The 12905-nt window shown below is 46.3% G+C and overlaps 1 protein-coding gene across 12 annotated transcripts in view; it reads right to left on the bottom strand.

The window, feature by feature from the left end:
* Positions 1-12905, bottom strand: part of SYNE2 (spectrin repeat containing nuclear envelope protein 2) — a 289942-nt gene that overhangs the window by 16027 nt on the left and 261010 nt on the right. For all 12 annotated transcript variants that reach the window (XM_045822428.1, XM_045822429.1, XM_045822433.1 and 9 more), the window contains 2 exons: positions 4673-4835; positions 79-266 (listed from right to left, as the gene is read on the bottom strand). In XM_045822428.1, the coding sequence (XP_045678384.1) occupies positions 79-266; positions 4673-4835 (351 nt within the window). The remainder of the gene's footprint in view (positions 1-78; positions 267-4672; positions 4836-12905) is intronic.

Raw genomic sequence — 12905 nt, 5'->3', positions numbered from 1 at the left:
GTTACTCATTTAGGCCAGAAGGGTGCACGGACCCCGGCTGACCACACTGGACACACTGAGGGGCGGCTCGGTTCTCACTTCATTCGCCGCTCCATCGACATGGCGCAGATGTTCCTCCAGCGCCTGTCCAGGCTTCGGGTGGTCTGCTGGATGGAGTCGCACTCGGTCTCGTTGGCACAGGCGTCAGAGTCGTGCAGGAGGACATCGCAGATGTTGAACACAGACTCCACGCCTGCGCTGTGCTGTTCGATGTCTCGCTGCAGGTCCTACAAAACCACGGGAGAGTAAGAAGCCCCTTGAGATGGTGCTGGTGGCAGGAGGGTCTCATCAAAGAGCCCCCACCCACCCACCTGCCAGCCCAGGGGGCACAAGGGTGGGTGCCTTTCCACCTTGGAAGCAACAGCACAGACTCTCGCCTACGGGCAGGCAGTGTGGATATCACCCCAGGTCACCTCACTGTGTCGTCATTTTGGAGAGTCCTGCTACTAGTAAACAGGACTAATATGTTCTTACTTTTCTTCTAATAAATGTATAATTTGGGTCATTCTGTGTTCAAGTGGATATAAAGAATAAAATGCTAGTACTCAAATATATTTTAAATCAAGCAGTTCTTAACCCAGATCCTGACTGATTAAAAGTGAGCACCTCAAAGTTATGTTCAGACGAAAATGTGTTTTTTGGCTCGTCGCCCCGTATGCACAGTGAAGAGAGATGTGCAGGGTGGTGGCTTTCAGCTCAGCAGCCCGGACTGATGCCTGAAACGCCGCAGTGGCGGGAGCCTCCCTGGGGCCGGGGCGAGGGCTAGCTTTAAAATGATGAGGTTTACATAGAATTCTTACCTGGAACCATCACAGGCTTCCCTGACATTTACCCATGTTGACAGAAACCCCTTTAACTTTGTTGAAACAATAGAAAGGGAATCCTAACACAGGTGCTAAATGAGTAATGCCGACAATAATCCTACCACTGGTACCCACTCAGGCATGAGTTTACACAACAATTTGATTTTGAAAACTGTTCCCATGTAATTTGAGGAACTGGACCTAAGAAACGACATAAGACAGGGTTGGAAACAGGCTCCTGCTTGGTTTGTGTTTCTGCCCCTGAGCAGGTGACACAGAGCCCTGGGGCTGGGAAAGAGTTGGGAGGCGGGGTGGAGAGAGAGAGAGAGAGAGAGAGAGAGAGAGAGAGAGAGAGAGAGAGAAGATAGGGGAGACACGAAACCAGAGCCAGGAATGCAGCCAGGAAGACGGAGCACACAAAAGGAACTGGGACAAGGAGAGAACCAGGGCGAGAGGAAACAAAATCGCACGGGTAGTGCCCCTGCGGTGGTTTTAGCCTGTCTCCCCGGGAGTGGTCAGGGGGTGGTGAGCAAGTCCACCAGGGTAGTCTTGGGGAGAGTTTTAGGGGGGTGGGCAGGAAGCTGAGCTTTCCCACTTGGGGGGTAGCCATTGGTAATTACAGAATGGGGGGACCAACAATTCCCCCTAAGACACCATATGGCACCCACGGGAATCAGGAAACCAAAGAAAACAGCACTGATGCCAGAAACTCAACAAAAGTGGTTCCTGGCCCTGACCGGTGTGGCTCACTGGGTTGGAGTGTCGTCCCATAAACTGAAAGTTGTGGGTTCGATTCCCAGCCTAGGTTGCAGGTTCAGTCATTGGTTGGGACACATCCAAGAGGCGAATGATTGATCTTTCTCTAGCACATCAATGTTTTTCTTCCTCCCTTTCTCCTTCCCTCCCCCTTCTCTAAAATCAATAAGCATGTCCTTGGGTGAGGATAAAAAAACTAAATAAAAATAAAATATAATGTGGTTCCCGATTTAAAAGTATCACAAAGGTTCTACATCCTTTACATTTTGAAGATGACATATTCAACAGGAATGACAACGCAACCCTTATCACCTAGAGACATTCTACCTACAAGAGGGGAAACAAGAAGGACTCTTATAAGGCCTGGCTCCTCCCACACTGGAGCCCCAAGGACGTTATAATGAGAAGCCAAGGACATCGTGTCTGTCAACCACTTTTGGGGCCGAGGGCTTTTGCAGAAGGCACTGGTTGGTGATCCCAAGTGTTTAGGTTTTATTTCTGGAAAGAATCAAGCAATTAATATATTTAATTAGTGACAGAAACATAGGAAATGTTTTTTTTTTCCAGTGGTCCATACATAATTGTGTGTGACACATTTGTTTTCAGTGTTTTTTTGATGGAGCATTTAAAGCCCAGGCTTAGTACATAAACACATAGTAACTTTTTTTCTCCTTTAACAAAAATACTCAAGTTTCCTCAGGACATCTGTGAAAGATGGACTATTTCCCCTTCCCCAAGATGTCCACATGCCCTTGGCCCCAAAACCTGGGAATATGCTAGTCTCCATGGCAATGGAGAACCAAGTTTGTTATTCAACTCTTTCAAATAGGGAAATTATGCTAAATTAGCTGGGTGGGCCCAATGTAATCCTAAGGGTCACCAGAAGCGGAAGAGGGAGGTAAAGAGTCAGAGGAAGTGACTATGGAGGAAAGGCACAGAGAGATGCAGCTTGCTGGCTTTGAAGACAGAGGAAGGGGCTATGAGCCAAGAAATGTGGAGACCTCTAGACGCTGGAAAGGGCAAAGAAATGGGTTCTTCCCCAGCCATCAGAAAGGAATCAGCCGTGCTGAGACCTTGGTCTCAGCCCTGTGTCAGATTTCTGACCTCTAAAACCATTAACACAATACATTAGTGTTAAGATGCTAAATATGTGGTAATGTGTTTGTTATAGCAACTATAGAAAACTAATACATCTAAGTTTTTACAATAATGGTAGTCCTGAACGTCAACTGCATATTAGTTCTTTCTTTCTTTCTTTCTTTTTTTTTTTTTGTAACCAAAGGATAAATATTCCACATTGGTGATTCTGAATTCTATCAAGTGGGAACCTATAAATCAACCAGATTGAAATCAGGTACCCTCTCAGTACAAGAACAAAGAAGGCCAGGAGAGTGGCCGTCACTCCAAATTCTATGCTTTTGGGAATAAATTCCTTGCAATTTAATGACGTGTTGTCACACTTCAGATTTATAAAATGTTAATGCACATAATTGGCCAAGGCCAAATTTATCTAGTCATTCCTTAAGAACAATGTTGTCAGTTTCCTATCCTGTAAATAGACCTGAAAAAACTCACCACTCGGGGTAAATGGTTATTTGCAAGGCCGATTAATTAGCAGACTGCTCAACAAATTCATCCTAATGGATCAGCCTTGTAAGTAAAGCTGGTAATGTTCAATAGCTGTGATTCTAGAAGGGCATTAAAATCTCTGCAGTGTCCATTACCACAATGCCAATATTCATTTCTCCACAGAGCACAGACAGAATTTAGATGGCCTCAATGAGAAAGACATATTTTAGTTTCTGAGGCTAAGTGGAAAAACCAGTAGTTTTACTTTGTAGCACTGCTACACTACACTAGTTTGAAAATCAGAGAATACGCACCATTTGAACAGTAATTGTAACAGACTGAATAGAGATCTAAGTCCAGAGTAATATCAAATACTCAGTCCTATTTCATGGTAGCACGAGATACCACATTCGTATTAAAAGGACTGACCTAAGTTCAAGAGAATTTATCATCAAGGGGTGGCCTCTGGCCTTGACCCTGATGGAAAGATGCAGCCCCAATTCTACCTCTAGGCAGTTACGACATGTGGGTCAATCTCCCAGTGGGCTGACAGGCACCACGGCTTTGGAGGCAACGTGAAGAAAACAGATCCGAGTCAGAGAATGTGAGGACAACCACGTTGCTTCTGTGGTCAACACAGAATCTGCTTATGGGTCTGGGAAAAACAGAGGTGAAGGAGAGCCACTGAACTAATCACCTGAACAGCTATTTTAACAGTCAAGACAAGCTCAGGCACAGCATATGAGAATGAACAGGTGAATGTGAGCCCACAGAGGGCAGGAAAGTGGACTTGGTAAGTCAGTGATTTCAAGGATTCAGTGCTTTGCACACTGGAATTTCAGGGGGTGGCCCAGAGGGTATATAACTGATAACAGAAATGCAGAGAGCATTGCCAGGGAGGCTCCCAGAGCTACTGGTCCAAGCATGTGCCTTATTACACTGTTTTTGTTCTATTTGTTTTTTTTAAAAAAACTCTATCAGACACAGAGTATTAACCCACAATATCTTTCTTGGTAAGAAAAATTACTTGTCTTTCAATTCATTGCCTTCCAAAACTATACAGGGGTGGGTAAACATAAGCTTACAACTGTAATACAAATAAATAATACAATAATTAATAATAAATAAAGAAGGATAAACTCTGTGTTTTGCATACCCACAACTGTAAACCTACGTTTGCCAACCCCACATGAACAAAAACAAAACAGAGATCAAAGTTAAAAAAGTACAAGATAAAAAAACCTATTTGCCACTAAGATTAACGTCTGCATCTCAAACATTATTCCAAGTGTTTCACAAGGCGTCGAGTGAATGGTGATGGACAGGCAGGCAGAGCACCTCGCACGCACAGAACACGGACAGGCGGTTCGTCTTCTCTGGAAACACAGCCAGCGTCATGAAGTGTGAACGCGCCAGAACACAGCCACCACGGGGAAGGTGTGAGCTGGCGGAGGTCAGGGACACCGACGAACGCGCTTACAGAAGCTCGCTGCTCATTGGCCCACCTGCTGCTCGGCGAGCCTCTTCTGGATCTCCTGGTCGTTGCAGACGTCGTACACCACGGGCTTAGAGAGCTCAGACTCAATGCGAGCCAACCAGGTGCGGAGGTTGCTCATGTTTTTGTCTAATTGCTGAATAAAAGCAAAGGTCTCCTTCAGCTTCTTCACCCTAAACATATTTGCAGAAAGAAAAAAAAAAAGGTGGAATACCGAGGTGCAACATTTAGTGGTGAGCATGCTCCAGTAAGAGTGCTGGCGGGTAAAAAGCAACCTACATCAGTGATTGATTTTATGGTGGGAACAACTCTCACCAGATACGAGTTTTCGCAGAATAGTAATTGCAACAGACTGAATAAAGATTGAAGTCAAGACACCACAAAATTGCCGTCCGCACTGATTTTCAAGCGGACTCAGAGTTAATCTATCCAAGCAAATATGAAGTCCTATCATTCTTGGAGGGCGATCCCCTGAGACCCGGTCCATCTTCCTGAGGCTCCAGGGGTGAGAGGAGATGCCATTTCTTTCTCTCTAGGTTAAATACCATGCCTGACTCCTACCCATTTCAGGGGCAGGGGTGTCCGACTTTTCCGAGTCTGTGGGCCACAGTGGAAGAAGAGCTGTCTTGGGCTACATATTAAATTCATTGTGACACGTAATCCCCCCAAAATCTCATAATGTTTTAAGTAAATTTATGATTTCATTGGGCCACATCCATAGCCATCCTGGGCTGCACGTGGCCCCTGGGATGCAGGTTGGACACCCTGGTTGGGTATCCCCGAGACTGCGGCCACCATGACCTTCCCCGATGGCCTAAAGCTGCCACATGCCTGATTCGCTTGGTGGTGTTCAGCCCGAGATGTCTCTCACGGGACTCCCCTCTTAAGCAAGCACAGAACACGTACTAAACCCCACCATGTCTAGTCTGAGGGGTCGAGGGCACGGCACACATAGAACCAGACCTTTGCGGGCAACTGTGTCAGCCAAAAAGGGAGTGGGGTGGGGCAAAGTTAATTTTTGAGCGCAGTTCTAAATCCATTCACCTCGCCGATCCGCCTGACCTGGCAGGGAGAGGCTCTGAACAAACACGCGTGGTCTGTCAACACACGGTCACAGGGAAGGGCACAGCTGCTGCAGAACGACCTTTACACAGACCCTGAAATAAAATGCTTCCATAAACTGCTCTCATGAAAGGTCTAAAGCAGAGAGAGGGTTTTTCTGGAGACCTGTGGGATTTTGGGTGAAATACGGGATGTTCCCACGTATCAGTCAGCACTCGGGCTGTGAGGTCCTGTCAGAGCTCCTGCCCACAGACCAGGAACAGAGATTGGGGCCCCAGCCCCAAGTCACAGGGTGCCCACGGAACTCCCCACACCACCACCCTCATCGTCATCATCTCTTCTTCGACAGCCTGTGAGCAGCTTCCTGCCACCCTCCTCGCCTTCCCATCCGCCCTTGGTGTACATTTCTGCAGCTGAAGTGTACATTTGAGATGGCAGGTCTGGTCCACATTCCAACCCTTCCGTGGCCCTCGTCCTACCTTGACAAAGCGTTTAATCTGCTGAGTTTTCAGGTCCAGTGGTCAGTGGCCTCTCTGCCTCCAACCCCGTGCTCCGTAAAGTGGCTCCTCTTCCTTCCTTCTGGAGCTTCTACCACGGCCCCTTGGCTGAGTGCTCCGAGCACCGGGGCCCTCCCACCCTGCGTTGTGCCCGCACCCTTCGTGCACTGTGCACCCATCACATGCAGCACCAGGCTTGCTCCCACTGTATGCTCAGTCCCTCCCACAATGCCTGGTGGGCAGGAGGTGTCAACAACCTTTGCAGAATGAACAAAAGTGTATAAGCCTTCCACCACAAGCTCTTTAAGTAGACCACCGAGTTTTGTGTGTGTGTGTTTATTTATTTATTGTATCCTACAACTGACCAACTCAACCCTGGGACTTTTTGCTCCAGCTCTATTACTAGCTACTTTTGTGACTTAGGACAAATCCTTTCACCTCGAGCCCTCTCCTCTCTAGTAGGCCTCTGAGGACCCTCCAGCTTCAAGGAGGTGGTAACGTCTGGGTCAAGTTAAGTCCAGAACTGGAGGTGACCAGACTTGGCTCTCTACTCACTGTTGTACCATCTACGAGCTGCACGCCCCCACAAGGAACCCCAAATTCCCAATTCCCAGTTTCCTTGTTATCTGCGAAATTATCCACCTTGCAGGTGGTTGAGTCAAACAAGAGGATGCATGTAAAGCCTATGACATGGAGTAAGCACTAAATAGGACACTAGTTCTTATTACCACTGACTGGGATGGCATGGCGCTACCTACAATGATGCCTCATTTCCACAGCACTGGACCGCACAGAGTCTGTTCATAATGTTTCATTCTTAACATGCCATGAGCCAGGCAGGCTTAGAAGTAGGTTGTGGAGTTGGGTGGTAAACAACACAGACAATGGTCAGGGTCTGGGTTTGAATCCTGCCTCTGGTTAAATCTCATCTGTAAACCAGTGTCAACAGGAGTGAGTACCTTCCTTCACTGGGTGGCTGAGGGCAGTGAATGAGATAGAAACACATGAAAGACATTTGGCACAGTGCCTAATGGCTTTCAGAAACTATGAAAGGCAGAAGAAACACAGAAACTATGAAATTATTATGGTTTCATAACAGAAACTATAGTTGTCATAATTTTTAATAGATTTCATTTATTTATTTTTTAGACAGAGGGGGAGGGAGGGAGAGAGAGAGGGAGAGAAACATCAGTGCATAGCTGCCTCTCATGTGCCTCCCACTGGGGACCCGGCCTGCATCCCAGGCATGTACACTGACTGGGAATTGAACCAGTGACCCTTTGGTTCACAGGCTGGCGCTCAATCCACTGAACCACACTAGCCAGGGTAGTTGTCATAATTTCTAAGGGGATACGTTTTCCAAATTACATTCTTATTGGAAACACCATAAGGAGGGATTCCCTCCAAAGCCACAAGATGATTTATTAAAAAGGAAGTAACAGAATCCAGGGCCAGGCCTGGATGCAGTTGTAACTGAGATCAGTCCTTTGTCCCTACGGGTTCAGAGGTACACTCTTCTCACCCCAACATCTTGTCACCCTGACGACCCAGGGACCAGAAAGAACACTCCATACAATGCCAAGCAGCCAAGAATCCCAGGCCCCGTGAGCCAAGGAGTCTTTACAGTTTGGAAGGGGAAACACCTAGGGAGACTCTGTCTGAAGGAGTGGCCCAACCCTGAGAGCTTCCCCCATAGGTGGAGAGAGGTGCTCAGGCCCAGCAGCCTTTGTGCCACTCTCCTGCCCCCTCCTCCCAGAACAGTGTCACCACTGGAATAGGCTGATTTTATTCCGCCCGAAGGATCCCAGCTTCTCATGCTAAAAAGAGGGCCAGACTACAAGCCTTTAAATGAAGGGAGCTAACCAGCAACAAAATAACCTGGGTGCAAAAAACACAGAGATGCAGTGATCTTGGATTCTGTTAATCCCAGGGTGAGGGAGAAGGAGAGGGGTGGGGTGGAGGAGATGGAAGAAGGGAGGGAGGGAGAGAGAAATAACTGATGTGAAAGGGAAACATTGGCTGGTTGCTTCCTGTATGCACCCCAACTGGGGATCAAACTCTGAAGCTAAGTATGTTCCCTGACTGGGAATCAAACCCTTGACCTTTTGGTTTTGCAAGATGACACTCCAACCAACTGAACCACACTGGCCAGGGACCTTTCAATAAACATTTAACCATTTGCTTTGTCTTCGGGTCCTGTGCAGATCCTGAAGATGCAAAGAAAACTGAAAATAGGTCTGCTTCCCAAAGAGCTCATGCTCTAATTTTGATGCAATGTAGACATCATAATACAATAAAGGAGGTGCTCAATATGTAACTTCTGCATGAGTAAGTAGTGTTCACTCATACCTTCCAATTTGTCTTTTTCATAAACGAGGTGGCCATGTTATAGACAAATGACCAGAGCACCTCCCTTCAAGCCTCACATACTCCAACCCTCAGTTCCATTCCAGGCAAGTGAGGCACTGGACGGGTGAGCACATCAGCCGCACACACATACTGGGGACAAATCGGAGAGGGAGGAAGATGGGAAAGAGAAAAAAGGTCACCGGGAAGCCACAAAACATTCACCAGGTCAGGATTTAACATGTTTCCATGTTCTAACCTCTGACTGAAAGCAAAATGTCCAAAAATGCGCAGTGATAGAAATAAATGTTGCTCCTCAGATAATATGTTGCAACTCACTCCAGGGACCCTCAGATGCACTGCTGAGTGTGTCTCGTTCTGTTCTGCATGGATGCTGAGATTTAATTATCACCTTCCTTGGATCAGGAAGTACGTGACCTTGGCCAGCCCAGGCAGCCCACCTCAACATCAGACGTTGCTGATATTGCTCTGAGAGAAGTTTAAGTCTCGAGTTAATATCGAGAAACAAGGAAACCCGTTCGGAAACCAGACTTGGCGCAGGGAAGCAACCGCAGCGCTGCTTTGCATCAACTGCAGAGGCACCTCACGCCGCTCGCCACCCCTGCACCTGCCGCGCTTCACGCAGGCGCGCCAGACGAACGTTGCTCATGCACACATTTCACTACATCTTATTTCTCCAGAAAACATAAGTGTGACTTCCTGAGCTAAATTTCAATTCTAATAACTGGAAAAACAAAATATTGAGGGGCAAAGGGAAGGTTTTTCACCTGTGTGGCCTATTGGAAGACCTGAATAAAACATTTTTATATGCAACCAAACAAGAATTTTGCCTGAGTAGCTAGCTACAAATTAGAAGTTCTTTTGCAGGGACTGTGGGTAGAAATGCAGAAAATCAAGGTGAACAAAGTTTTTCTTTGATCTTAACTAGTGACGGATCAGAACGTAATATTTAAGAACCCTGCTCTTCCTCCCAAACAAACAAAATCAAGCCAGGTTAGTATCAGGCTACATACCAAGCCAAAGTCTTACAATGTGTAATGGGGCTTTAAGTATCAAATTCATGTATATGGAATAATTTACATTTCAATCCTATACTCTTACATACAAAAGAGTCTACAGTTAAATTATAAAGGCGCTAGACCAGCATAAGGTAAAACAATTCCAATGCCAGTGTGGACAGCGTAACTGAAAATATACTCAGGAAATATACTGAAAATATACGCAGGAAAAATGAGATGGCTGAAGAATCTGAATTTGTCTCCAAATAGATACTCAGACCTGTGGGCAGCTGTCAGTTGCTTAAAACACTGTTCGAATTCCGTACGACTGCATCGCTTTAAATGACCAAACGTCTTTATAGTAAGATAATCAATTATATCAAGATCCTGAAGCCCTGGTTTGGGGGCGCGGACATTACAATACACTTGAGCTAATTGCCTCTTTGAAGCATTTATGTCGCCGGAGGACTTCCATTTTGCACACGGTGTAATCACGTCTCTCCCCGGCTTGTCAAAGGCTGGCTGCAGACACCACACACACGCTGACACTGGGAAAGAACCCATCCCCCGATGGCTCAGCACACACACTCCACCGCCACCATCTCATCGGCAATTTCTATTGTAACCAAAATGAGACAGCGAAAGAGCAAGACACAAGGAGACAGCAGCCTCCCATCGGCCACAGGCAGAGCTGATGACCAAAATTGCACTTACTGTTGATGAGAAAAAAATCATTCCTGATGTTGAGCGAGAGCTCCAAGTTCCCGGCTGCACCTCCACCTCCCAGGGACAAGGCAGCCCCTCCCCCGGCCCGCAGGCCTCTCCATTCACTGGTTCAGCATCTTGCACCGGCCACCCTCCCCTCGCAGCTACAAAGCAATGCCCTTAGGAAAGGAAGAGACCTGCTTCTCTGCTAAATGCAATTTTTAATCTGTTTTCTCCCTCCTAATAAACGAATATCTCAGCTCTTTACACACACACACAGTCTTTGTTCTGATGCTGCAGGATTGCAATGCTGGGGGAAGAAAGTCACTGTGTTATCTCAGCTATGGGTTATTTATGAAGTGCTATAAGCCGAGAGAAGAAACATTTTAGATTGGGGCGCGGACAAGAGGATTTCTGTTCCCGTCAAATTAAATTTCTCTGTTTCAGTTTTAAAAGAAATGGTGAAATCTGAAGCCCCCGAGTCCTACGGGAATGCCCTCCTCCCAGCCTCCTAAAGGAGAAATTGTCCTGGGTGGGGAGGGAAGGGGGTGGTTCTGCACGGCCTTTTTTAGGCCTGTATATCTGGGCTTAGGAGGGGCAGAGTTCGTTTAGTCCATTCCTCTGCTTTTTGCAGAAAAAATGACTTCTTACAGCATAAATGGAGCACAAGAGTTTGCAGAGGGAGAAATTTTGTAATTTCCTTGCTAGCTCCTCATAATGTGAGTATCTATACATTCCTCTTCGTCCCTAAGGTTCTCTGTCTCTGTGACCCTGAGTGGTCCCCCGGCCTACAGGAGCACCTGGGTTTGTACCCAGCCCTTTTCAGGCTCAATGCTAGCCTTATTTTGAGACTCAATGATGTCAACCATTTTTCCTCAAACCCCGACATTTGGTCACTATTACACTCCCTACCTTGAAACATAGCAAGCGCTTTCTAGACTGGTGAAACAGAGTGCAGATCTGGAAACAAATAGGAAGCCTCTGACTAACTTGTGCCTACATGCCTGGCTGGCCCTGGGACCTGCTAAATATGGCTCCACAAGGCTGAGGACACTGGACCTGTCTGATTGGACACAGGCTACTGACTGTCCATCGACCCACTCAACAACGGCCGCTGTCTCCGTGGGGAAGCCCCTCCAACCTGTAGGAAGGCATCGCTGCAGGGTCTGGGAGCAGCAGCCACCTGCTCCAGCAGTGGAATGACGGGGCTGATGGGAAGGGAAAAGGAAAGACAGGAGGCTGACCTCACATCTGGCCCTCCCTGTGCTACAATCTCTAGACCCAGTCCCACTGGATCAGGCAATCTGCTAAGACCAGAGCAAGTCGACTTTATGAGTAGCTGCATTGTTTGGTCTTCCAAAAGAGCCTTGAGAAAATACAGATAAAGGGAGAGCAACAAAAATCTTTATCAGTTTAAGAAGGCACACATCTCCCTGCCCATTTTGCAAGAAATGAGAAAAACAATCTTAACGCACAGTTTCCATGGTAATAACAGCTGAGTTTAAATGACAACATTTTAATTGCTACTCTTATAAAACAGTGGGCTTTTCACATTGGTAGATCAAATGTGAAAATTATGCTTCGTTAGGAAGTTTTTTCACAGACTTGATTTTTTCAGCAGTGAGAGAGCTACCTGGTCTAAGTAGGAAGGAGCCACAGAGTGTGTGTCTAAAACCTTCTATCAGCAGGTTGGCTTAAGAATGCCAAGGCTATTAATGATGCTAGAGAAATTAGGAAAAAGGTAACATTATTTGTATAATTTTTAAGCAGGAAAAAAAAGGCCCCATGTCCCTTTTCACATAGCAAACATTTAGGAAATTCAGATACATAAAAAGAAAATTAAAACCACCAATGATGCCGGCATCGATAGGTAACTAAAGTACGTATCCTGGGTTATGTCTTTGCACTTCACTCTCTTGTGTGTCCTGGGTACCGAAAGCTTTGACTAGATCATTCTCACATGCTTCGGAAAGAGTCTACAAACAGCCCCCTCCCTTCCATGTCTCTGAAGAGGCTCCACCAAGAGGAACAACAGCAGAGCGATTCACTAAAGACACACGACCTTGCTTCACTGGACATAGCTCAGGCTTCGATTAATAACTATGGAGGGGGTTCTGGGAAACAGAAGTAGGTGAGTTTTTAAGGTGCTGAGCTACTGGGGTTTTGAGATCAAGAGTAGGCAGAAGTGAGATTATGTGTTTGGCTGAGTCTTCCTCTGGCATTGTCCCACTTTTGGGGACAATGGCTGGGGACCCACTTTTCAGAGCTTTGGTTTCTGTAAGCTGAATCAACTTGACATCTTTTTGTCCATTACCCAACATCCTGTGCCTAAACTGTTCTTATTAATAGGTAACCTAGCTTCCTCCAAAACAGAGGGTCGCATGTGTTGCTAGTTCTGAAAAACAACTATAATTCAGTTGTCTCTCCGGCATTTAGGTCTTGCTGGGTTGTTGTTTTTGTTTCTTTCTTTATCTCTTTCTATTTTTTCAAATCGCAGAGCAATGTGCATGCTGGGTTGCTTTTCAAAAATGCTATCTAAGAAAACATGGGGAAAAGGAGGAGCAGCTAATAGGTACAATTTTTTAAAAGTTCACCTCTTTATTTAATCTGTCAA

This window comes from Phyllostomus hastatus, unplaced genomic scaffold (genome assembly GCF_019186645.2).
Source record: "Phyllostomus hastatus isolate PE091 unplaced genomic scaffold, TTU_PhHast_1.1 phas_scaffold_501, whole genome shotgun sequence".
Lineage (NCBI taxonomy): Eukaryota > Metazoa > Chordata > Mammalia > Chiroptera > Phyllostomidae > Phyllostomus > Phyllostomus hastatus.
This window is presented reverse-complemented; position numbering and strand designations above follow the sequence as displayed.